The sequence below is a fragment of the Schistocerca piceifrons genome, chromosome 1, assembly GCF_021461385.2.
Source record: "Schistocerca piceifrons isolate TAMUIC-IGC-003096 chromosome 1, iqSchPice1.1, whole genome shotgun sequence".
Taxonomy (NCBI): Eukaryota; Metazoa; Arthropoda; class Insecta; order Orthoptera; family Acrididae; genus Schistocerca; species Schistocerca piceifrons.
Window position 1 is genome coordinate 388,803,508 of NC_060138.1, and position 27,007 is coordinate 388,830,514.

General features: G+C 44.2%; 1 protein-coding gene across 1 annotated transcript; it reads right to left on the reverse strand.

Moving 5' to 3' along the window:
* Nucleotides 1-715: 715 nt before the first annotated feature.
* On the reverse strand, nucleotides 716-25,455 carry LOC124726034 (transcription factor Adf-1-like). Its single transcript, XM_047248461.1, has 3 exons — nucleotides 25,323-25,455; nucleotides 24,561-25,109; nucleotides 716-951 (listed from the first exon to the last, which is right to left on the reverse strand). The coding sequence occupies exons 1-3, from the start codon at nucleotides 25,453-25,455 to the stop codon at nucleotides 716-718; spliced, it is 918 nt and encodes a 305-aa protein (XP_047104417.1).
* Nucleotides 25,456-27,007: the final 1,552 nt, after the last annotated feature.

The following is a 27,007-nucleotide window of genomic DNA, read 5'->3' on the forward strand; positions in this document are numbered from 1 at the left end:
CTCGTCAGTGCTGTCTGGTAAGGATTCCATATAGCGTAGATAACTCGAGGACGGACAGGCGTAAGTGTAGGCAGTGTCTTTAGAAGATTCGTCGCAACTTAGATAGTGATCTGCAAGTAAAACGCAGCATTTGCGTCCCTTCCTGAACAAAATTTATGAGTCATGATCCCCAGGAATACACCCTCCCAACCGTAGAAACGCTTTTGTAAGGAAACCAGGTGGCGTTGTCGTGAAAGGAGACTAAGAAACATACTGAAACATACGAGGAAGAGGAATTAATGAAACAAGTTAAACTACGTGAATAAAGGACATCGCCTGAAGGAGGATTAATTGACACCCATTCGCTACCAGGCGCAAAAGGAATTGATGTTAACGGGGAAAACCCATACAACTTGTCTCGTAGCTAGAAAAATGGTACCGATAGTTTGTATCCTTGCTGGGAAGTGTGTAGTAGTTTCAGTCTAATACCAATCTGTTGGCATGTCGTGACATGTCGTGGCATGTCGTGACAAGTTCCTCATCGGTTTGTAGTGGACACTGAAATTCCACGCGAGTCCGCTGAATGTCGCACGGACCTCCCCCTGAGCAATGACCTGTGCCGGAGCGCAGCCCGTGGCGAACGGCCGGGTTCTTTCGTGCATCCTGCTGATGCGGGATCTACGACCGCGCAAACGACACCTGGCCGGTTTTTCTGGGGTTAATGCGAGCGCGCGATTCAAGCCGCAGAGCGCGGTGTGTGCAGCTGCGCATCTTGCAGTCGCCGGCCTTGGCCGTGGCCGCCGCCGCGCGCCTTCATTACAGGCTCAATAGCGGCGGCGATATTGCCGGCCAAAAAAAGGCCCCGGCTGGCAATTTGTTTTGTACACAATAGCGGCGGGCAGGGCGAGCCCGGTCCCGGCTCCTCCGTGGAGGCTGCCGTGCGCGCGCCCGCGGCGATTACTTCCAGCTGGGCTGCAGCCGCGGCTCATACGCGCTGCACTAGTCGAGCGCACACGGCTGTAGCATCAGATACGTACTGCAGTGTTCTTTCCAATAAATATATCTGTAAGCCATTTCCGCGTTACTGTATGTAACGGTAGCATCCCTTAATGCTTTAACTTCCTGTCAGTACTGGAATCTTGAGACACCACGCACGAAGTGCTTGGTTGTAAGCGTTCGAAGGTGGCAGATATTATGTTGGTGTGCAAGTCGTAGCGTGTGTGTTTCGCAAGCTGGTATTGCAGCTGTTTATTTATCGATTAGCGTATTTTATTTGTAGCTCCCTGTTACTATTTGAATTTAAGTATTGTCATTTTGTCACTTAGAGATAGTGAAGGGAGCGGTGGACGCTAAAAAATGGAGCGCCAAGTGGAAAAATCGGAACATTTCTGACGTATTCTTCAATAGAGGGGTGACAGCAGCGGAGGCAATCAGAACCATTTTCACCCTGTATGCACGTAATGCCACTGAACAGAGCGCGTCATGCAAATGGAGGATGGTTTTGACATTAGAGACTCTCCACGTTCAGGAAGACCTTCGGAGTCCTTGTCCATAATCATCAACGTCAGTATATTCGAGAACTGGCAAAGGTGATGAAGTGTGATCATTCCACCATCGTGCGACATTTACATGCAGTGGTGATGCTTCAGAAATCGGGTGTGCAGGTGCCGCATACTCCTTGCCAGAATCACAAAAGCAAGCGGGTGGCCGTATGTTCAAATGGCTCTGAGCACCATGGGACTTAACATCTGAGGTCTTCAGTGCCCTACACGTAGAACTACTTAAACCTAACTAACCTAAGGACAGCACACACATCCATCCCCGAGGCAGGATTCGATCCTGCCACCGGTGCAGCAACGCGGTTCTGGACTGAAGCGATTAGAGCTGCTCGACTACAGTGGCCGGGTGGCCATATGTTCATCTCTACTTGCTCGTCATCAATTGGCTTGTGAATAACAAAAAATGGCTCTGAGCACTATGGGACTGAACTTCTGATGTCATCTGTGGTGTCACCGCCAGACACCACACTTGCTAGGTGGTAGCTTAAATCGGCCGCGGTCCATTTAGTACATGTCGGACCCGCTTGTCGCCACTGTGTAATCGCAGACCTAGCGCCACCACCAAGGCAGGTCTCGTGATACGAGAGAGCACTCGCCCCAGTTGTACGAGAACCTAGCTACCGACCAGATGTACGAAGCCTTTCTCTCTCATTAGCCGAGAGACAGAATAGCCATCAGCTAAGTTAATGGCTACGAACTAGCAAGGCGCCATTAGCCATACAGTGATTGAACTTAAAGTCTCCTGTGTATCGTCAAGATCGATGTACCACAATGATATTAAAGATAAGTATTAATCCTGCTCCGTACTTTTCTTCCTAACATTAATTACGTATCCTGTTCCAGTACTTCACGCCCGTCTGCGTTAGTCTAGCTTGCCTTTTCAGCCATCTCAACTTCACAGTGTCGGCCCAGCTACCGACACAACATTGGCGACGAGATAAAAGAGTTCTTTCTGATTGCTTACATTTAATTGTGTCATGGCTTCGCCACATTCTCCAGATGTACTGTCCGAATTTTATCGCTTGCAGAATCAGCAGACGCAGGCGTTATTGGATGCCCTTGGACAGCTCGTCCAGGGTCAACGTACCATTCAAACCGATGCGGCCGCCGCCGCTTCTTCGCTACCGCTGCCACTAAACGCTGTTGCACCTCCCTTTCGACCATACGTGGCAGCCGATGAGACCTGGCACGAGTGGTCTCGCCAGTTCAACTTTCATCTAGCAGCCTACAGAATTCAAGGTAATGAGCGGCAGCCGTTTTTGCTTTCTTGTGTCGGTGTGTCCACATACTGTGTGATAGTGAAATTGTTTCCCCGACGCGACGTAGCAACTCTGTCCTACGAGGAAATTTTGTCTGCATTAGATGCCTATTTCAAAGAAACAGTTAATGTGGTTGCAAAACGGTATACGTTCTTTCGTACAAAACGTACGGCCGGTCAAACTAATAGGGAGTGGGTAGCAACATTGCAAGGACTTACTAGGGACTGTGCCTTTGAATGTGACTGTGGTCTTTCTTATTCAGATACAATGGTGCGTGATGCAATTGCACAGAACGTTTCTGATGTTCGCATACGGGAGCAAATTTTGAAACTAGTTAATCCCTCCCTTCAACAAGTGATAGACATATTGGATAGACAGGACACACTTGACTGTGCTCAGGAATCTTTTGAAACTTCGCCAGCCGTGTGTAACATTAACCGGCCCGCTGGACGCGCTGCGCGGCCCGGTACCCGGGCCTCGCGCACGTCCGCACAGCTGCCGCCGCGCGCTAAGCCACGTGTGCCGCGCCAGCCCACAAATGTAGTGAAATCGTGCCCGCGGTGTGCTACTAGACATTCGCGTGAACATTGCCCGTCACGCCAAGCTATTTGCTTTTTCTGCAATAAGAAAGGACATGTTCAAAGTGTTTGCCAGAAAAAGCTCAGATCAGACAATCACAATCATTCCAGGCCCTTTGCTTCGCGCCGGAATCGAACCAAGGACACTCAGGCTCGTGGACCTTCGCCTATGGACATTCATGTCGTTAATTCCACTTCGTCCAGTGACACTTTCTCTAACAGTAACTGTGTTCGTCCCACAAAAACTGTGCGTCGACGTCGCCGGAAATCACGTCAATTAGCAAGTGATTCTGTACCAGTGTCTGTTCAAATTGCACAAAACAGTCGCTCTTGTCGTCAGCGGAACAATAAACTTTTTGTGGACTTAGACTTTGACGGCAAAGTGATACCATTCCAGCTCGATACCGGAGCTGCAGTTTCATTGCTCAATCACGACACGTACAAACAACTGGGCAAACCTCCGTTGCGTTCCGCAAATGTTAAGCTAACCACATATTCAGGACAGACAATACCTGTGTTAGGACAGTGCAGCCTTCTTGCCACATACAAGGGACAAACAAAACTGGTGTCATTTTACGTTCTTCGTTCTTCTTCTGCAGTGAACTTGTTTGGTCTAGATTTATTTCAGTTGTTTAACATGTCTATTGTAAATCAGGTCCTCTCAGTGAATCAGACTGTGCCTTCAGACAGTGTTTCTCGTCTATGCGACGAATTTGCAGATATTTTTGCACCGGGCTTAGGTTGCGCTAAAAACTATGAAGCACATTTGGAACTGAAAGTAAACGCGTAACCGAAATTTTTCAGAGCGCGCAATGTTCCCCACGCATTGCGTGATGAGTTCGCAAGAACGTTACACGATCTCGAATCACAGGGTGTAATTGAACGTGTGCAAGCTTCTCTCTGGGCCTCACCCTTAGTAATTTTGCCAAAACCTTCCGGACAATTGAGACTTTGCGCGGACTTCAAGGCCACAGTGAATCCACAGCTAGTGACTGCTACTTTTCCTTTGCCCCGCCCGGAAGATCTTTTTGCTAAACTGTGCCCCAGAAAATATTTTTCAAAGTTGGACCTAGCCGATGCGTACTTGCAAATACCGGTGGACGACGAATCCCAGCGCGTATTGGTGGTTAACACGCATCTTGGATTGTACCGCTTCAAAAGACTGCCATTCGGGTGTGCATCCGCCCCTGCCTTGTTTCAGCAATATTTACAGACTATTTGTGCGTCGGTCCCTACTGGAGCAAACTATCTGGACGATATAGTGATCTCCGGACAGACAGAAGAAGATCATCTTGCGAACTTACGAACATTATTTCAGGTCTTGCGGCAAAATGGTCTTCGCTTGAGGAAGGACAAATGTGTGTTTTTTGCTCGTGACTTACCATACCTGGGACATGTCATTAATGCCCAAGGCATACATCCGAGTCCAGAGCACCTCCGTGCCATACAAGAATTGCCTTCCCCTCAAAATGTGAAACAGCTACAGAGTGTGTTGGGTAAAATTAATTATTACAATAAATATGTGCGCAATGCCTCTTCCATTTCAGCTCCGCTTCATCGCTTACGCCGTAAAGGTGTTCCGTTCGTCTGGACGACGGAATGTAAACGCGCCTTTCGCCAGTTGAAATCGGCGTTGCTTTCTAATACTTGCCTTACGCCATTCGATCCCCAGAAACCCCTTTTGTTGATGGTAGATGCATCGGATTTCGGGATCGGTGCTGTGCTTGCGCACAAAGTTGGCTCCCATGATCGCCCTATTGCCTTTGCGTCCAAATTGCTCTCGTCTGCGCAAAGAAATTATTCACAGATAGAGAAAGAAGCTTTGGCTCTCGTGTTTGGTGTTACTAAGTTCCATGATTTCTTGTATGGTCGTCACTTTACCATCATCACAGACCACAAACCTTTGACATCGCTTTTTCATCCGACCAAGCCTGTACCTCCACGTACAGCGCAGAAATTCATTCGCTGGTCTATTTTCCTCTCGCAGTACCGCTACGATATCTTGTATCGGTCCACTGCTAAGCACGGAAACGCCGATGCGTTGTCCCGTTTGCCTGTTGCTGAGGATAAAGCATTCGATTCTTCCGAACTTGCTTGCATGTTCATTGAATCGGAAACCGATGAAGTGGTCGAATCGTTTCCGATTGATTTTCGTCGTGTCGCTACAGCCACAGCTGCTGACCCTGTCCTTGCTACTGTTTTACGTTTTGTTGCTACGCAATGGCCTTTGTCAAAGTCTCGGATCGAGGATCCGTTGGTTCGCCGATTTTTTGCTCACAAGGACAGACTTTTTGTTCGACGTGGTGTTTTGTTGTTGCGTTCTGATAATGATCAGTCCCGAGTCGTGGTCCCACGTTCGTTACAGTCCTCTGTTTTACGGCTTCTTCACCAAGGACATTGGGGTATAGTGCGAACGAAACAACTTGCTCGTCAGCACTGTAATTGGTTCGGAATCGATGCTGCGATTACGAATGTGTGTTCTTCGTGCCCGGCGTGTGCCGAACAACAGTCCGCACCGCCGCGGAAAGTCTTTGCGTGGTCAAAAGCCACTTCCCCTTGGCAACGCTTGCACATTGATTTTGCTGGTCCATTCTGGAATGCTCGATGGTTGGTTCTGGTCGACGCCTTCAGTAATTTTCCTTTTGTTGTCCGGATGTCTTCCACGACGTCCTCCGCCACCATCCAAGCGTTGTCTGCTATCTTTTGCATTGAAGGTCTTCCGCAGACTATTGTTTCCGACAATGGCCCACAATTCATGTCCGCAGAATTTCAGTCATTCTGCCAGGCCAATGGTATTCAACATCTGACATCCGCGCCGTTTTCGCCTCAGTCCAACGGTGCCGCTGAACGATTGGTCCGGACTTTCAAGTCACATATGTTGAAATTGAAAGAGTCGCATTCTCGGGAGGACGCATTGTTGCTCTTTTTGTCTTCGTATCGCTCTCAGCCCCGAGATGGTCGCTCGCCGGCTGAGTTGCTCCACGGTCGTCCTCATCGCACCTTGATGTCTTTGCTGCATCCGCCGCATCAGGTTCCTGTGCAGCGGCAGACTCCTGCTTTTGCTCCAGGCGACGTTGTATTTTATCGCAACTATCGAGGTTCACGGCGTTGGCTCGAAGGGCGCATTCTTCGCTGCCTCGGCCGCGCGATGTATTTGGTTTTGGGGGCCTCTGGTGAGGTGCGTCGGCATCTCAATCAGCTGCGCCTCTGTCGTCGCTCCGGTTCTGCCGCTCCCCGTCTGCTTTCAGCGACGGTGTCGTCCGGTCAGCGCCCTGGGGACCCATCTACTGGCTCGCCTCATCCCCAGGTGTTACCGACGATGCCTTCCATTTTGCCCCATGGCGACGCGCCGCCGCCGCCGCCGCCGCAGCAGCAGCAGCAGCCGCCGCCGCCGCCGCTTGTTCTCCCGCCGGCGCCGCCCGCATTCGACGCTTCGTTGCAGCCGCCAAGCGCCTCCCAGGGTCACGCGCCGCCGATCGCTTCCCGTGGCCAGCTGTCCTCCGCCATGGAACTCCCGCCCGCTACGGACCACATGACGTCATCGCGCGTCGGCTACCCCGACGCAATGGAGGTTGATCCTTCGGTCCCTCCTGTCTCTTTACGGGCGCATACACCGCATGTTGACGTGCACCCTGGACTAGTTTTTCAGGCGTTTCCTAGCTCCCCTCGGACCGAATGGCCGGGTGCGGGTGGCACAACCTCGCCTGTTGTTAGGCTCCCCACCTCATCGCATACGTCAACATGTGGTCCTCCCCACGGCGGGCGGAAGCCTTATCACACGACCGTTCGCCGATTTGCGGGGGAGGAATGTGGTGTCACCGCCAGACACCACACTTGCTAGGTGGTAGCTTAAATCGGCCGCGGTCCATTTAGTACATGTCGGACCCGCGTGTCGCCACTGTGTAATCGCAGACCTAGCGCCACCACCAAGGCAGGTCTCGTGATACGAGAGAGCACTCGCCCCAGTTGTACGAGAACCTAGCTACCGACCAGATGTACGAAGCCTTTCTCTCTCATTAGCCGAGAGACAGAATAGCCATCAGCTAAGTTAATGGCTACGAACTAGCAAGGCGCCATTAGCCATACAGTGATTGAACTTAAAGTCTCCTGTGTATCGTCAAGATCGATGTACCACAATGATATTAAAGATAAGTATTAATCCTGCTCCGTACTTTTCTTCCTAACATTAATTACGTATCCTGTTCCAGTACTTCACGCCCGTCTGCGTTAGTCTAGCTTGCCTTTTCAGCCATCTCAACTTCACGGTGTCGGCCCAGCTACCGACACAACATCATCAGTCCCCTAGAACTTAGAACTACTTAAACCTAACTAACCTAAGGACATCACACATATCCGTGCCCGAGGCAGGATACGAACTGCGACCGTAGCGGTCGCGCGGTTCCAGACTGTAGCGCCTAGAACCGCTCAGCCACACCGGCCGGCAGTGAATAACACCGTCCATTCCTGTCCTGTACTGTTACTGTGACGAGACGTGGTGTCTTTATGCTAACGTAAAGAAAAGAATGACTGAGCCCAAACAAAGCAGCGGCTCCCCGTACAAAGACCTATGCGCGACCACAGCTCATAAAGTTATGCATCTGGTGGAATAGCGGCGGTGTGGTGCGCTACGAATTGCTTCACCGAGGTTGTAATCTTCACTGCTGACATCTACTGTTAACAACTGAGACGTCTTGGGGACGCAAACCTAGAATAACGACCAGGAAGACAGAGTGAAGTGATGCTACTTCACAATAACGCCCTCCAGCATGCTGCTAGACTGACAAAAAACACTACACAGGGAATGGGCTGGGAAGCTATTCCGCACCTACCTTATTCATCTGATCTTGCGCCCTCAGATTTTTACTTCTTCCACTCTCTATCTGAAACTTTCAAGGAACTTCCTTTCCGGATGAAAATGCGCTCCGAACACGCCTCGACCAGTTCTTTGCCTGAAAACCACATGATATCTGCAGTTGCGGAATCGAACACATCATTTCTGCGGTCACGGAATCTAACAGGCGTTGGCAGACTGTTGTAAATTGTTAAGAAATTAATCATGACCAAAATCTCTGTAATGTGTACCTGTCATGTTTATTAAACTTGTGGAGAAACGCTACGAACTCAGCCCAGTAAAAAAAGTACAACAACCTCTCGTCTGCAAATACGTCGGTAATTCTAAAAGTAAGCAATATTTTAATCTAACAGGTCTCGCAATTCATCCTGCCCCTCCCCCCCTCACCCCAAATCCACCCTCGACGCTGTGTCCTAGACCTTCCTAATCGCTGGCACCAGTATGACTGTAACGAAGGTTCGTTTGTTGTTTATTTGTGTGATGTTAAACTCTGTGACAAAATTAATGAGTCCACCAAGTCTTGGAGTCACAGTGTAATACGGTTTCTGAATGTAAAAAAAGTCCGCCCTATTGAAATTTACAGAGAACCGAAATTATGGAAGTCTAATGAATGAAGTATCAGTTCGAAAACGGTGCGTAATGTTTAATGACGAACGAACGAATAGTGACGGTGAGGAACGATCAGGTCGACCTGCATTAGTGACAAATAAACTCCATGTGAGAGCAGAAAAACAAAAATCAGCAAATAGACGTTTCACTGTTGATGGACTGAGCTTCTGTTTTCTTGAAATTTCACGATCACTTCTTTACCAAACTGTTAGTGGTGATTTAGGCTAAAGAATAGTGTGACAGGTGGATTCGTCGACTTCTGACACTAATATTAACGAATGAGAGGTGCACTGACTTTTCTCGCTCTGCACGAGAAAGAGGGTGACAATTTTTGAATCACACTGTAACTGGTGTCGAGATCTGATCTTCGCATAAATGTCTAGAACCAAGTCGCCAGTCAGTGGAATGGCATCATTTACGCTCCCAACAAAAAATCTGAGTATCAAGAAGCTCATGGTCACAATGTTTTGGTATCGAAATTGCGTCCTCCGTACAGCCTCAGTCGGCGCAAGATTTTGGGTACAACCTTTCGTGGCCTTATCAAAGGTAAACGACAAAATACTTTTATTGCAACGCCGTTTTGAACTCCATTCTTCTAAAGTCAGAGCCAATAGCTTGAACGCCTTAGCACTCCAGAATCTGTCGATCGAGAATTTTGCGAGCTACCTCTCTCGTGCTACCTCTCTCTTGTGTTGTCGCAGGCTGCTTTGCCAGTCGTATGTACATTATACCAATATAAACTGCCTGTAAACTGAACTCAGTAAAGATGTCGTGTTGGGGAAAAAGTGCGGAGAACGGGTAACATGGTACTAGTCAGCGTCACAGATTGTCCATAAAAAAGTCGTACAAACAAATCGTTTGTGCCTTATTAATTGAAATAAATTCAAGTAATGATGACGATATAATTAAACAAAATATAATAGAAAAAAACATTTAAGCAAACTATCACCTTCGAACCGTGACTGCTGGAGGTTTTGTAAAGTTTTGGGCCGTCACAGCGTCTGTCTTAGTTCATATCACTTACGTCACTTTCAAAAGAAAGGAAACTAATTGCATCTTATTCATCATGTTCATCAAGATGGGTCACACGGCAAATTAAATGCTTCAAGTTTGTTATAAATTTTATCCAATTAGTCACCATGACACAATTTATTTACGACATAACCATTTCATCGTCAAATGTGACAAAGGTCGCTTGTTCCGAAGCCATTAGGAGAAAATATTAAGCACTACTGCTGTATAGATCCATCGAAGAATAGCACAAAACACTTCCACAAGAGGGACGATGTGAACATCAGTGCCATCTCATGAGCGGTATTAAACTTGCAGTTTAGCAGGCTACCTATAGACAGTGCTAAACCCATGATATAATGGTAGCTATTTGCGGATAATTTACAACAAGATTCCGAAAGCTAACTTGTAGCTTATATTAAGCAATTTTAGGCTGCCTTGTTCGCTCATTGGCGCTAGAAACAAGGAATTATATTTTTCAAAATTATAATGTCACCACTCCCACTTTTGGTCCGACAATGCTTTGATAATCATGAGAATGAGGCAACACTTTCTCCGTGACTCCTAAAATAACCGGATTTCAGTGTATGAAGCAAACAGTTAAGTGTCCATTGCCATGCTTTAGTATATCTCCAGCAATTGGAATGGTTCCTTCGCATATAGTCCAGTCATATCGCCTTAATTGCACTGTGATACGAAACCGTCACCTAGCAGATTCAGTACCTACAACTTTGGAATGCACGAAGATTTGAAAGTGGCGTTACACGCCATTAGACAGTTTTGCAAATTATTATTCCCTGCTCCTGTGTTCCTATATAACCGCACTGCAACGAGCTCATGCAAGCGCTGCCTGGTGCTATTTTTTTGAGCGTGAAAGTAGGATGAAAAGAGACAGTGTACGAGACTCTGGCGTGCACAGTTCTCTAATATTTCTCTAATGCTTGAAGTCGTCACTTGGTAGGATTTAAAGGGAAAATCAAAGGAACTCTGAGGTTTGCCTCGAGATTTGTAGCCGGGCGGTTCAGTTTGTACGGAGGGTATCTTACACTGTAGTCCTTGCAACAAGACGACGTCCTTTTCACGAAATGTTTTTGGGTGAGTTTAATTACGCCACCATTTCTACACCGCATCCAAGGGAAGGGGGATAGGGAAAAGAACAAGGAGATTATAGTTCATAGAAAAGAATATAGTCACTCTTTATAAACATTAAACGGCAAAAGAAGAACCATGACTAAAACTTTGATAAAAATATTTGTGTATCATTTTTACGTATAACAACCTTTGAATGTACGAAAAATCTAGCCTCAGCTTTCCTTTGGCGTATGAGAACTCCACTTCATAAACTGACAAGAATAAATTTCCTTCTCTCTTAAATCATAAGCCGGTCTATGTGAAGACACTGTGCGATCCCAGGCTGCTATAGGAAAATTGTTAGTCACTCCTATTTCCTTGCGCTCCATTCGCCACTAGAAATGAAGGGAGGAAGATTAGGGTCTAACGTCCCGTCGACATCGAGTTCATTGGAGGCGTAGAACAAACTCGGATTGTTTCAGAAACAGGGAAGGAAATCGGCCGTGCCCTTTGATAGGAACCATCCAGCATTCAGCATTTGCTTAGAGCAATTTAGAGAAATCACGGGCTCGGATTTGAACCGTCGCCCTCCCGAATGCGAGTCCAACCACCACAAAGGAAAAAAAACTTCGGGAAGAAACAATAAGCGAAATCCTCGTCTCCCCAAGTTTTCCGTCGGCCTGCAGCGTTCTTTGTTTCTTAAAAGGTATCATACTACTGTCAAATTTTCTTATAAAAGTCATGTCTAAATTATTTGTCTTTTAATGCCGATCTTTGTGAATTTTCCTAATTCAGTCCTTTTTTCCCCGATCGAAAGCACAACGTTGTGTAACCAGACAGCCATCTACGAATCATATGACAGTGTCACAACGGATACAGAAGTTAGTCGCGGCCGGCGCGTCATTCGCGTTAGCCTTGTCGTCCGGAGCGTTGGGGTTGCGTGCCTTTACTGCCGGATTTCAGGAAGTCGTTGGGGCACCAACAACAGGTTAGGATGTAATAACGGGACGGCAGTTGTGAAACGGCCCCGCGTACTGCGCTCCCGCCGACGTAAAAGAAAACGAATCGTAAACCGGTCCGGTGCTTCTAGATTATGCTCTTGTTTGCGCAGGGCTGTAATTTTGCCGAATAAACGAAGTCTCTTCACAAAGTAAAGAGGTATGGGAAAACAGCTCCATATCCCTGGACTCTTTGTCATATTTTGTACAAAAGCAAATGTGCACCTTATTTCTTAAGAGCTTCCATAGAGTTCATGTCGCCGCGAAAAATGTGTCAACAGTTAGATGGGCGTTCCTAGAAACGCATTCTTACATTATCAAGAAACAGAGGAACGAAAGGAAGGTTCTAGCTGAATATCCCATTGATGCCATTGGAGGAGTGCAAGCCCGTATTGGCTGAAGGAATATCGATTGTGATTCAATTCAAAGTAACCATACTGCAATTCAAATGAAACTGTTTAGGTCCTCGCGGCTCCCCTCGTCGGAGGTTCGAGTCCTCCCTCGGGCATGGGTGCGTGTGCGTCGTCCTTACCTTAAGTTAGTTTACGTTAGATTAAAATAGTGTGTAAGCTCAGTGACGATGACCTCAGCAGTTTGGTCCCATAAGACATGACCACAAATTTCGAATTTTTCCAAATTGTTTAGGGATACTATGGAAAACCAAACTCTGATGGCCAGCTGAGGTTTCGAACCTCATTCCTTCAGAATAAGTGTATTAATCAGTGCACCACTCCACGAGACATATGATGAGAAGAGCTCCCAGACAGTTTTAAACCTTCATTACACGCTTTTTTTTAGAAGTTCAAACATTTTTTTTTTTTTTTGTATTTCAAATTGTTCAAGGATGTCAGGAAAAATGTTGAAAAAATAAGATGTTTTTAATTCAGAAAAAAAATTATTTTTATTCAGTTTGCATTTATGCAAAACTGTGGGAAACCTATCATATACACTCATAAGTGACACTTTGCACATATGCAAAATCGTGTGAAGTTTTTCACATAAAAATGTTGTTTTTTTTTTTCATGTCAAATTAACATTCAACTACTAACAATCACCACCAAAAGAGAGCATTGTCAGCCTGACTTACAATGCTATTCACAGCAACACACATTGTCGCGTCATACACTCAGTAGCGCATTCTAGTGGCAGAATCTTACCAGTTACCGTCATAATACAACATAGCACATCAGCAAAGCAGTTTCAAGCGTTAAACTTCAAGAACAATGGCGAAAAGAGAGTTGAAACTTTGCTTTGCACATCTTCAAAGCAACACAGTGAAGGGTTAAGTTCATGCTATATCAGTTTCTTACAGACAACTGCTTCACATCTACATCTACATCCATATTTTGCAACCCAGTGTGAAGTGTGTGGTAGACGGTCGTCCCCCTTGTAACATTTTTTTAGGGTCTATCCCGTTCCATTCAAGTTTGGAGTGCGGGAAGAATGATTGCTTAAAAGCCTGTGTGTTGATTGGTCTAATTCTATCTTTACGGTCCCCCTCCCCACACACATACTCCTCCCTTCCTTGAAGTGGGGATACTGAAATGTTTGCCGTATTCTTTTAATGTCATCAATGAACGTTCACATGCACATCCACATCTTACTCCGCAAGTTACGTAACGTAATGGTGTACGGAAGGGTACTTCTCGTCCCCCGTACCTTGTTACACTCTCACTGGGACATGGGAAAGATGATTGTCGGTAAGCCTCTGTATTAGTTCGAATTTCCGAATTTTCTCGTCGTGCTCATTACGCGAGATGTATGTGAGAGGAAGTAATATGTTGTCCGTCTCTTCCCCGAAGGCGCTCTCTCGAATTTCGACCGAGCGGGTAGCGCAGTGGTTTGCTTACTGGAATCGCATTCAGGAGGTCGACGTTTCAATTCCGCGTCCACCCATCCTGATCTGGATTATCCGTGAATTCTCGATATCGCTTAAGGAAAATGCCGGAATCGTTCCTTCCAAAGGTCTCAGCCGCTTTGCTTCTCCATCCTTCCCTAATTTGAGCTTTTAGTACATCTGTAATTCGCAATGTTGAACGACGATTTGCCGCATGGGTTCCAGACGCAAGCAGTCTTCGTGCCACGATGCTACGTGTGTCACCCAACAAAGCGACAATAAAGACAATAAATCGTTCACTGCTTAATGTTTACTGCAGCGCCACACATTGGTACACAGCATACGTCGGCAGCAGTTGCAAAGCTCCTCGAAAACTTTTCGTGCGTTCAGTCCGACACAAACGTTCTGCGGTAAATCCATTTTATTTAACATTACACAGTTGCTACTTTTATCAGTCAGTTTTCTCACTATCATTGCACTTTAAAAATAAAGTAAGGTAAGACAAAAAGTTTACTTATATCATTACGTGTTTTGTTCACTTGTACGCTTACCACCGGAAACGTCCTTGCGTACGTGGTACGTGTGCTCTCGGACGTTCTTTCGAGAAAGGTCACCTCCCCCACCACAAGCGCTGGTCGCTCTTCAGTTTTCCAATGGTCAGCACATTCAGTTCCTATGACAAATCACCGTGAACCCAATATCATATAAATAAATCAGAAATCACGTTTTAAGCTTCACTGAACCACATTAAAACAACTCAGAATTTATGTCACACCTTAGAGACAGTTTGTGTAACAAAACAACATGTAGCTACTGTTAGTGGGTGCATATAGTAATTCTGCGTTAGTCTGCTTAGTTCCTTGGAGTGTAAAGGCCAGTGTCGTTCTTTAGTCAGTCCTTCTCCGGAATTGAATTAAGAGTATTTTCTGCGTCGTTAGAACAGCTTAGCACCTGACATGCTATCTCCTTTCTGGCACATAAAGGAAGAATATATGTGGAGAGTTCATAGCGCACTGTGTGTGTCGCCACCACCAAACGGTAAAAGTCACGTGACTTTTTGTATAACTGTAGTGTTTAGAGTTTTTGTGCATTGACTGAAACTTTAATATTACACACACTTGTCCTGTTTACGCGCATCCATTTATTCTAACAGCTAAGCTGAATAGTTATTACTGATATAGGTGTAAACCGACGTATGTATTAGGTACGTGGCACTAGCCACTTCACTTTGGAAGCAGTGTATGCTGGTGACAAAAATTCTGTTGTGCACATCCATAATTTACTCTGACACGAATATAATGTTTATGTAAACATCGCTGTTTTGTCGCTTTCTTGTCTTATTGTGTTATTTTCCTTTTGCAGGTACGTTACCTTCATCTCTGGAGTTTTGCGACTGTTTTAGGTATGTATTTTTCTTTCCTTTAAAAATGTTGTAGTGGTTTCATTCCCAATTTCAGACGCTTTTTTAATCCTTTTCTGTAGTTAATTAGGTCTTCCGGGTCTACTTTCGTTATACGAGGATGGCAAAAGATCTGTCGGTCATTTAATACCTTACTGATTACGCAACATTTTAACATATTTATTGATACAATATATTGAGGTGTACACGGAAGCTAAGAGCGAAATATACTGAGGTTCATGTGTGTGTTATTTTAAACTGAAAATTATAAAATTCATCTATGTGTTATTTTATGTTGAAATTTGCTCCCTCTTATGGAACATACGAACATATCTGGCAAACATACCAGACTAATATTGAACAGACGAACCCAAAGGTCAGATAGTGAATATACAAGCGCAACGGAATGACAATGAATTAGAACATAACTTGTATTGCATCTGGCTAATGTTGAATACCTAAGCGTAATGAAATTAATTTCGTTTTATTTGAACAATAGTGAAGATCGGATAACGTTTCTGACTGTTCTGTAACCAACTACAACTGAAACAGCCTGTCATCTCTGTGGAGTTAACGGATGTACTGGCACCTACCTGCAGTCGCGTTCCTAGCGTGCTTCCCACTGGAATCTAAAGCGAAAAAAAAGTGATGCTGTACTGTGTGCCTTGTAGTAAATGATTTCGCAGTAGACCAACTTGGTTCTAACGACATAGTTTCTAAAATTTTGTCTCTCTCAATGGAAATCTTCTTTTACTAATTTTCCGGCAGAAATAACCTATCAATTTTCAGGTAGAAAGTCTGTTTTAACAAAAAGGAATCGAGGCTGCGGACATAGACGGCATGTGACAAACAACTACAGAGGGAATATTCAGTACAGATTAATTAGAAAAAAGAAGGGGAAAATTGCGAGTGGAATACCCATACACAACACTCGAATTACTGTGATCTAAATGCACACATGTTCATCACATCTCGCGCCATGACAAAGCATTCAGGAACAATGGGAATATCTGTAACCAAACTCTTGTCAGATTGTACATTCAAAAAATTGAATTAATAATAGAAGCTACACATACATAATCTACAGATAACTCTGCAAAACGATCCTTCAGATTCTTTGTCACATTCTGTACTCATACTCACTACGAAGGAATAAGTTTCCCACAATTAACACAAGAAAAACTGCTCGGGACTGATTCAAATGACCATTAATTTCGGCGCACTGTGAGCGAGCAGCTCTGTTTTGTAAAAACCGTATGAGTTGTGGCCTAATTAATCACTACCTGGTAAGACAAAAGATTTGGTGTTCATCAAATGCCATGTACTACGAAAAATCGAAAAATCTCGAATTTGTAAAGAATTTCCTCTTCAAGATGTTATGAGCGTACCACACATTTCAATGTAACGAATTACCAAACAATTATGAAATACGCGGCCGAGAAGCGACCATTGTCATGACATGTGAATTCACGCATAGGAACATGAAAAGATACTCCAACCAAAGTACTGGCACACTAAGTCATGAAACATTACACATATTAAAACACTCTATAGTGAAGCATTGTAAGGCAAAGCATTTAAGTAATAAACAAGTAAGGGAGAGTGCGTTGAAAAGGGTGAGAGTAACGTAATAACTAACTGGATGGCTCAGGAATGCGTGGGCGTGGACGAAGTCTCACCCAGGAAAGGATTTTAATCATCAGTTTCCTGAAGTAATCTACGAAATGTGAATCAAATAGTTAATCTGAGAGGAGATCTACAATAACAAAAGTAATCCAAAGTTAGTTCTTCCTGTTTTGCGCAAGATCAGCTTACTATAGCGACACATCATCTAGGTACTCCGTAAGTGCTCTAGTAAAGTGATGGTTGATATAGTGAGTCTCTGCATGCAAAATGCGGCTAATACTGCATTTGATTGTTCAAGAGACATCGGCAACCTCTGATGGCCTATGGTGTGCGATGTGAGCAATAGTTACAACAGCATCTGTTTCATTTGCTGCTTAGCTTATTCAGTGTAACTGTTGTATATTGTCACCTTGTTGTATATTGTTACCTTTAAAGAAGAAAATTTTGGTTTAAGACGTTGCTATACTGTATCTTGATATGGCCGTGTCTCGTGAAGTACGCAGACACATGTGCAATAAAAAAAATGGTTCAAAAATGGTTCAAATGGCTCTGAGCACTATGGGACTCAACTGCTGAGGTCATTAGTCCCCTAGAACTTAGAACTAGTTAAACCTAACTAACCTAAGGACATCACAAACATCCATGCCCGAGGCAGGATTCGAACCTGCGACCGTAGCGGTCTTGCGGTTCGAGACTGCAGCGCCTTTAACCGCACGGCCACTTCGGCCGGCATATGCGCAATATTTCGAGTTGATGACTGATTTACGTTTTTCAATAAACGAAATCATAGATAGCTAATACAGATCACCTCAGATGCATACAGAAAGAGGAAACAGGTAGAGGTGTAACTTTTTTAAGTTATACCGGACAAAGTGTCCGATTCTATGATGCACGCAAGTAATTTTTAAAGTTCATAGCTAGTTTTTAATGGAATTGTACATTTTTCCTGTGACGGGAGAAACAGACTTCGGAGAGGAAGTGAACAATAATATATAACGTGCGCAGCACTGAATCTGATGGTAACAAGATGAGAGCGTCGAAAACCACGGCTCCCCGTTTGGAGAAGAGCTCTGCCCTACTCTACCAAATGTGCCAAGCGCATGACTCACATACGCTTTGTTAGTTCATTATTATTACTGTAATTACAAGTGCTCCAAATACTTACCTTGAACAACAATACGCGATATAAAGCGCTTGCAACGGACATTGCAGCACGTTGAATTTCATCTACGTATATCGTCACACAGCTCAGTGTTGTGCGGCATTTTCACGTCTTCTGGAGTTGTCGTGTTTGTTTATAGATCTTTTACCTTACTTCTCCCCACGAACAAAAGTCCCGAGTTATTAAACCTGGTGAGCGTGCAGGACATTTTGTGTGTCCCAAATAAGCGACTTAATCATCTCTAAATGTTCTGTTAAGATGGTCTGAAATTATGTGTGCGGGTTGGGTAGGAAATCATTCATCCTAGCACTACATGGATTGCCTCGTATCCAATGGGATGTCTTCCAATAACTGCAGCGGCGCAACAATTCTGTTAGCAACTGTAGATACTATTGTCTATTTAGATTTTTAGATTTCAGTCAATTAAACAGGGACCAATGTGGCGATTCTTGAAAAGCGCGCACTACACATTGAGTGACCTAGATCACTGTTTATCCACTTCTCTCAGCCAACATGGGTTTTCAACTTTTTACTATCAGTTCAAGTGCTGTTCACATTATATCGTTGACATTCTCCTCGAAGGCTCTTTCTAATGTCACAGAAAAGTGTACAGGTCCATTACAAACAAGATATAAACTTTAAAAATTACTTGCGTGTATCATGAAACTGAGCACTCTGTCCGGCATAACTTAGAACAGTCACACCCCTATCTATTTCCTCAATTCTGAAAACTGATTTGCCCATGATTTCATCCGTAAAGGAAATATTGCGTACTAACGTCGCATCGCTGTTCAGTTTTCATAGACACTTTGCGGAATTTTAAAAGTCATTGCTACGAAACTGTTGGTGGAATGTAATGAGGAACGGAATGAATGCTTCGAAATATATTATTCAAAACCGAACACTTGTTTGGCTTATCCCACTTGCACCTCAGAACTGACCCCGAATTGTCCATTCCCATGCTTAAAAGTGTGTTGTACAATGGTAGTTTGATGAGTTTGATAAATTTCTACGAAAGAACGGAACATTTTTGTTGCGCTTTCATTGTTGGTAAGCTGGATTATTCAAGAATCGTGTAAAGAATTTCAACAATGTACAATGTTTAGTTCATTGTTGACAGCCATCTGAATTGTTCAGTGTGTCGACTGCAATTGCAAATGGAGAAAATCGATTTTCGTGCTTTTGTTAATATCATTTTCATTCGAAGTGTTGGACTGCCGCTCAAGTTGAAACATAATTTGATGAAATACACACGGACTCTTCAACACCATTGAAAACCATTTACTTTTGGATTAATGTATTTAAAAGTGGTCGGACAGACACAGAAGACGAAGTGCATTTTGGCCGTTCAATTGAGGTCACCACAAAGGAAATCATTCACAAAACCTATGATATGGTATTGCAAGACCACTGAACAAAAATTCTTGAGATTACTCAGACTGCAGGCCTCTCAGCTGAGCGGAGAATCGGCTATGTAGGACCTGTGTGGGAAGTGGGTGCCGCGATTTCTCACAGACGACTAAAAGAGCATTCGGCTCATCATTTCTGCACAATGCTGGCGATGTTTAACGGCAATCCACAAGACTTTTTGCTCCGATTTCTGACTGTTGATGAAACCTGAATCCATCATTACAAACAAGAGTCTAAATGGGACTGATGACTTCGCCGTGTGGTCCCATAACTCCTCTCAATAAATCAATAAATAAAGTATCTTGTTCAAATGTGTGTGAAATCTTATGGGACTTAACTGCTAAGGTCATCAGTCCCTAAGCTTACACACTACTTAACCTAAATTATCCTATGGACAAACACACACACCCATGCCCGAGGGAGGACTCGAACCTCCGCTGGGACCAGCCTCACAGTCCAGGATTGCAGCGCCTTAGACCGAATCAAGTATCTAATCGGTAGTCAAAATAATGGATAAAGGCTGATGAAAGTGCACCGAAGAAGGCAAAGACCGTTTTATTAGCTGGTAAGATAATGGCCACTGTTTTTTGGGATTCTCAAGGAATAATCCTGAGAGATTACTTACAAAAAGGCAGAACCATAACTGAATCTTATTAGCATCAATGTTGGATCGCTCGAAACTTGTTTTGGCTGCGAAAAGACCAAGATTGGCACGCAAAAAGGTGTTCTTTCACCAGGAAAATGCACCAACTCGAACATCAGCGATATCAATGGCGAAAGTGCATGAACTGGGCACTAAATTGGTTCCCCGTCTACCAAACTCACCTGACTTAGCCCCAAATGACTTCTTCCTGTTCTCTAACTTGAAACTCTGTCTTCCTTGGAAAAAATATTCATGAAATGAGGAAGCTATAGTTGCAATCATTGAGTATTTTGCAGAGTTTGACAGAACCTATTTTTCCCATGGTATGAAAAAGCTGGAGAATCGCTGACCAGATGTATATCCCTCAAAGTAGACTATGGCGAGAAGTAATATTTTTTCTTTCTGTTTTTCACTGGACGTATGGAACTCCCTCGTATTTTCCTCACCAGTTGCTGTTATTTTTCGTTAGCGTATTTTCTGCTTCACACTTGCAGCTACTTAATTCAAAGCTTGGCGTGATGGGAAATCTTGCAACCTACAACTGCGTTGCTGCTTTAATAGTTTGACGAGATTCGCCATACACGAAAAGTGTACCCACTTTTTCGGCAATATTTTACATTGTGGAAGTGTGAGCTGCTTCACGGGCAAGTCATGTTTCTGCTATAACAGCAGAGCACAGGCTGAGGGGCTTAAGGCACACTGGTAGGAACACCAACTGTACCTGAGTCATACGTCGCGCAGGATATGATGGTCGACGCGCAGTATCCAGTTTTCTTCTAAAGCGCTGGGCGAGTTCGTTGGTTTGCTCAGAAGGGAGGCCGAGAAGCGTTTGTCACCTTTCGGCCAGTTGGCGATGACAGAATCGACGCGCACATCCTGCAATCTTTCTCAAACGATTTTACAGAAACTATTCGGGAAAAAACTTCATTTTTGCTTTACTTGTCGCTTTATATGTCAGGTTCTGTTGTGACTTGGCAAGACAGCCAAGTCACAATGAGAGGAAGCCGAATGGCACGCGTAAAGCTCACGCAGATTGGCGTGAGGTCTGGAACAGTTAAAGGAATTAATAGTAGCAAATAAAGTACGTAGTTGATGTAATACTTAACTTTAATCCACAATTGTAGAACATCTCTCTTGACGGTACATGTTATAACCACAATTAAAATAATGTAAAATGCTATGGCGCCTTGCTAGGTCGTAGCAAATGACGTAGCTGAAGGCTATGCTAACTATCGTCTCGGCAAATGAGAGCGTAGTTGTCAGTGATCCATCTCTGGCTAAGTCGGCTGTACAACTGGGGCGAGTGCTAGTACGTCTCTCTAGACCTGCCGTGTGGTGGCGCTCGGTCTGCTATCACTGACAGTGGCGACACGCGGGTCCGACGTATACTACCGGACCGCGGCCGATTTAAAAGCTACCACCTAGCAAGTGTGGTGTCTGGCGGTGACACCACAGGTTCATTATGACGTACCCATCATTTCGTCAATGGTCATACTTGTTGTGATATTTACGTGGAAGTAAGACGGTGACTGAAATTCGAGAAAGTTTGCAATGAAAGATTGGGGTCGCTATGATTTTACACTTGGTGCATATTACATAATATATTGCTGCATATGAAGTTTAGCTAACATATTGAACTTTTCCTTAGATTTGGGTGGAGGTCTCCGTCTGTCACCAATCTCGAGAAAACTGATCTGACGTAGAGCACTCTTCTGCGATCGCACCGTACCAGTGATAAACGTCAGAGTGAAATACCCACAACATTTCTCGTACTTAATAAATGGTTTGAGATATCAAAATGAGATTTTGGCAAATGACAGCACACAAAGAGGAGAGTATTTTGCCATATGGTTCTTATGCAAAACTTCATTATCTACCGTGTTGTTCCACTAACTACAGACTTTTCCAATGAAAGAATGTAATTTTTAAGGGCCATCTATACCTGATGAAATGAGAAATGCTATGGGTTTTGGAACAACATAAGCAAAGTCATTTCATGTTTATTTTGTACTGATGATGTGCTTTTTCATAAGATGATTACCTACTTTGCCTCAGTTCCTCACCACTGTTTCAGAACTCTCTCGCAGTTGCGTCTGCACGTGTTAGTGAGGTGATAAGAGTGTAAACTCCCCTGAGTTTTCGCTAAAGAGACAAATTTTAACATAGAAACAAGAGAAATACGTAGATTTTACTGAAAATTCCCCATCCGTGGTACTTCTCTGAGAGTTACAGTTGATTAACAAACCAAGCGAAAATAAGTTGCTGCATTTTCGACAGAATCCTTTTTAGATACTAACCAAAGAAGAGGTGACAAAACTTTGTGACTAGTCACCATGCAAATGTGGGCATGATTGACCCCCGCTTAATATTTACAAAATGTGAGTGTAGTCTTCAGTTTAGAACGGCACTTCCCCTCCAGAGATCAGCGTTTCCCCTACAGCGCCTGCCCGCAGCCCCCACCACTACCGCTCGCCCCATTCATGCCCCGCCGTCTGTGCATCCACTGGCCAAGGTATTCTGCATGCGCTATACAGCTTACATCTTGTACACTATGGTTGATGCCTATGGGACCTCTTTATCCAGATGGGGGAACGTGACTTGTGAAACTGTTATCTTGTTGCTGTCGTGCTGTGTTGTTGTAGTCTTCTTCGAAGGCTTTTTCCAGTGCCGCAGCGAAAAGCACATAGTTCCGTTAAAAAAATATTTGTCATAACTTCTCAGCTAAAAAAAAAGTTCACAGTTACTATCAGACACCAGAAAATTTGCCATGTGTTCCTCTACTTGATTTTCTTGTTACTTACAGCATTTGAAGGTCAGTGTCCGAAAATCAAATTCCTAAACCAGTACGATGCAACTCTCAAAAAGGAAACCTCGAAATATTCGCCTTTTGATAAGAAGATTTCAGAGAGCTGTTAAGACAACACATTTGCTTCGTATTGAAAGAACCACTGGTAGCTGAATGTGTAGTGTAAAACTCTTGTAATCATGAGGTAATTTGACATATCCATACGAGTAACATTTTTTTTTACTTTTATCATTTTTTACTTTGATCATGAAACACTGGGAGGGGAAGGGGGACGAAATGTTCGGCTGGCTGCCTTTTACCTCCAGGAAAGATCCCCAACACTTAATTTCATAGCAGCCTGAGTGGAACTGGCGCCGTCCTGAAAGGACTGGAAGAAGGAAAGCTCTCCAGTTGTACCAGGGTTTGAGAGTGGGACATGTAAGATGGAGTCTAGTGCTCTACCCATTAGAAAACCATGGCCTTCGCAAGAGGGAGATCTGCGAGAGACTTTTTATTAATTTCAAAAATCTCATGTATTTCTAGAAATTATTGTGTCCCATGTATGCAAAATAAAACACAGTGGTTTTAGTAAATACTACGTCGTTTGGTTGTCAGGATGCTCCTGGGAAATTACACCATTCTCTTGTGGTGGCGGCATATTCGGCGTTGCTTTGTAATCCTGGGAGATGTGAATCTATATAGAACATTGCAGAGTCAGAGTACCCTGTCTTTTTTCTATCGCTTCTTTGTACAAGTCGGAATGAGTCACAGAAATGGACAGTTCGAACACTCGGAATAGTACAAACATGGCTGCATTAAGGTCGGGACACACACGTCCGGGCCGTGTCAGGGCCGTGCGTCGGACGAGTGACGGCCGTGCTCCGGTCCGTTCCTGCAGGGGCCACACATGACCGGGGCACGTCCGTGTCTTTGTTGTTCTTTGTAGTGACTCGGACGCGGTGATCTGTGTTTCTGTTTGTGAAAGCTGTAAAACATGTTCACTAATTTTCGTAATAGTGAATTAGGCTTACAGCACTTGCTTTAGTCGAAGAGGAAAAAGAACGAAGGCAAACAAGAAGAAGAAAATTATGGATCCACAGTGCCTGGAAAACAAGACCAGTACAGGGAGAGTTTCGAACATAATTTTCTCATGTCGTAGATGATGAGACTAAGTTTTATGAATATTTTAGGATGATGCAGTACACCTTCTGTGAACTTTTAAAGAAGCTGGAATCAATACTGAGAAAAAAAGACACTTTCTGGAGAGTATCAGTTTCACCCAAAGAACGACTGGCTGTTTTTTAAGGTAGGTTAAAGAAAAGTACACAGAACACAAAGAAATATGAAGTTTTAAGCACAGCATTTTTATTTTATTACTTTAGTAATTGAAAGATAAATACATAAGTTAGTAAATAATACAGTTAAATTTCTACTACCCTAAGAAAAACAAGTGAGGACTATTCAGTGAGTTAGTTTCTGAAGCTGATGAGGATGCAGGGGAGCTTGCAGGATGATGACTTTGGTTATTTCTATACGAATTGTGGGAATCCCTTTGTAGATCCAAAAGCTGCTGTGTAGGTTCTGTTGACTCGTTTTCCACAGGTGAAGGATATGGTGTTGAAACAGATTTTGCTGAGGAATTGGAGGATGATGCAGTGAATTAATGGACTGATATGTCATTCATGAGTTGCTTCAGTTCAAAGTCTTGTACAATTGAAAAAATCCTACTTTTAGCTTGATGAAAAAGTAGTGGATGCAACGATTGTAGGGCTGGTGCTATACCAGCCAAAAATGCATCAACTTGGTTTTGTATTTCTCTCTGTTTTTCAACTTTTTTTTCTGCCAAAATGTAAGCCATGAGCTGGCTTGATGCAGATTCTTGTGGTTTAACCTCACGCTGAAATTTTCGTTTCAGTGGTGGTTTCATAAACGTGTTCTTATTTGAAGTGACGGACGAATGTGCTGATGACGTATAGGAATGCCGATTGCGCTCTACCAAATTCTCTGTTTCACTACCCTGGGTTTTAATGATCCATTCTTCATCTGCAATGTCTTCTTGTGTAGGCTCTTTTTCGTTTTCAACAATAGACTGAGCCTCTAGGGAATCTGTGTTTGATTCTTGTTTATGCTCATTATTGTCTTGCGTGTAAGGACCATTGGAAACTGTTTCTCGTTCTACCATGTAAGGTAGCAGGAACTTTAAGAGATCTTCATACTTATATTTATGTTGATGAACAGCAGCTTGTCCTGAAACAGTTTTCCTTTTCTGCAGGGTCTTCCTTAGTTGGTCACGAACAGATGCCCTTTTTTTTTTGCATTCCTCTATTCCATCTGTAGCAAAAATATTTTAAATCGCGTATTTATATTACAAGGTTTAAAATGCTGCAACTCAAAAAAATCCTGAATTCTCCACAAGGGACCGTGGAATGGCAAGAACATGTCACCTTGGCGATATAACGATGACATAAACCAAACATCTGTTTGTAAAATAAAAAGTAAATACTTATCTTTCGGGTATTAAAACTTGTATAGTTTTTATCTTACCTTTGGCTTGTAAATCTGTTGCAATTGTCTTCCAAACTCTGTCTTTGTACTCGATATTCCTGTAGTTTTCACTTCCCTGATCGTAAAGAACAGGAAACTTACGAACTTCTTCTATTAGTCGTTCCACATCCATGTTTTGGACACAGAACAGTCTTGCGCAGTTGCACAGCTCACAAGACACTTCCACCGTCAGCCGTGTCCGTCACGTGAAAAATTAAACACGGCGAATTCCGCCCGACCCGGCCCCGGCCCGTTGATCTTCTATTAGTCGTTCCACATCCATGTTTTGGACACAGAACAGTCTTGCGCAGTTGCACAGCTCACAAGACACTTCCACCGTCAGCCGTGTCCGTCACGTGAAAAATTAAACACGGCGAATTCCGCCCGACCCGGCCCCGGCCCGTTGACGTTCTCCGTGCACGGCCCGGTAAGTGGGGCCCGCTACATTTGTTTTAATGATGTATTTCGTTGTCCGGGTGACGGCCGATACTCGGACGTGTCTCGGCACGGACACGGTCCGGACATGTGTGTCCCGACCTTTATACGTGCCCGACACCTCTCCCCAGGTCCCACAAGAACAGCCCCTTCACCGGTGCATATTTAGTTTCAACAGTAATTTGGCATGTAACACTTCGAAAAATTTACAACCGATGGTGCCCTTCTTCCTATTGCCAATCTCGACTGATCAGTTGTATCAGAAATGGAACTTTTTCAATCTTGTCCCTCGCCGGCTTACAAAGGTCCTTTCTGGTTTGGCGCTCATATTCCCTGGCAATAGTAATTACCGCGCCGCCGGGACCGTCTACCGAAGTGTAACACTTTTTAAGGAATTGAACTCGCATTCGAGATTCGAATCGCCTTCGAGACATCCCGATGTACGAGGGTATTCCGGAAAGTAAACATACACCGTACGCCAGAGGAACAGATGAGTTTTGGCGAGCAAGTTGGAAACACTGGTGTCAACCTTGAACCGTTAGCTTTCTCCTCGCGGTCGTTCGGCAATTGAACGTTGCTTCTGGTTGGAGTAGGTCGTGTTCAAAATGGCTGCGCCGATTCAGAATCCCGCCAAATGTGAAGTGCGCTCCGTCATACGTTTTCGTCATGCAAAAGCTCAGCGACCAGCGGATATTCACAAAGAAATTGTTTCTGTTTATGGGAACATTATGAATCGACAAAATGTAACGAAATGGTGTCGTCATTTCTCTGAAGGTAGAACCGCATGTTCATGACGAACAAAGAACAGGTCGGCCATCTGTAATCTTTGATGCCCTTCTTCGGAGAACGGAAGAAGCAATTCGTGCGAATAGACGTCTCACATTGAAAGAATTGCATCAGATCATACCGGACGCGTCAATGACAACTCTTTATGACGTTGTGACTGTCAAGTTAGGGTACAGGAAATTGTGTGCGCGCCGGGTTCCAAAACTGTTAACGGAAGAACACAAAAAGAAAAGGATGGACTTTGCACTCGACTTCCTCACACGCTATGCTGAAGCAGGTGATGAGTTTCTTGATCACTTTCTGACAGGTGACGAGATGTGGGTTTATCACCATACACCTGAATCCAAGCAACAATCAATGCAATGGCGCCATTCGAATTCACTAAAAGCCATGAAATGCAAAACGTCGATTTCAGCGAAGAAAATCATGCCTTCTATTTTTTGGGACAGACAAGGCATTCTTCT

Excerpts from the sequence above, each read along its gene's own strand:
- LOC124726034 (XM_047248461.1), bottom strand. The coding sequence starts at position 25,455 with ATGGATGTGGAACGACTAATAGAAGAAGTTCGTAAGTTTCCTGTTCTT. Across the intron at positions 25,110-25,322 it reads AACAGATTTACAAGCCAAAG|ATGGAATAGAGGAATGCAAA; the intron begins GTAAGATAAAAA and ends TTTTTGCTACAG. Across the intron at positions 952-24,560 it reads AGTTGATGCATTTTTGGCTG|CCCAGCTGGAAGTAATCGCC; the intron begins GTATAGCACCAG and ends CCGCGGCTGCAG.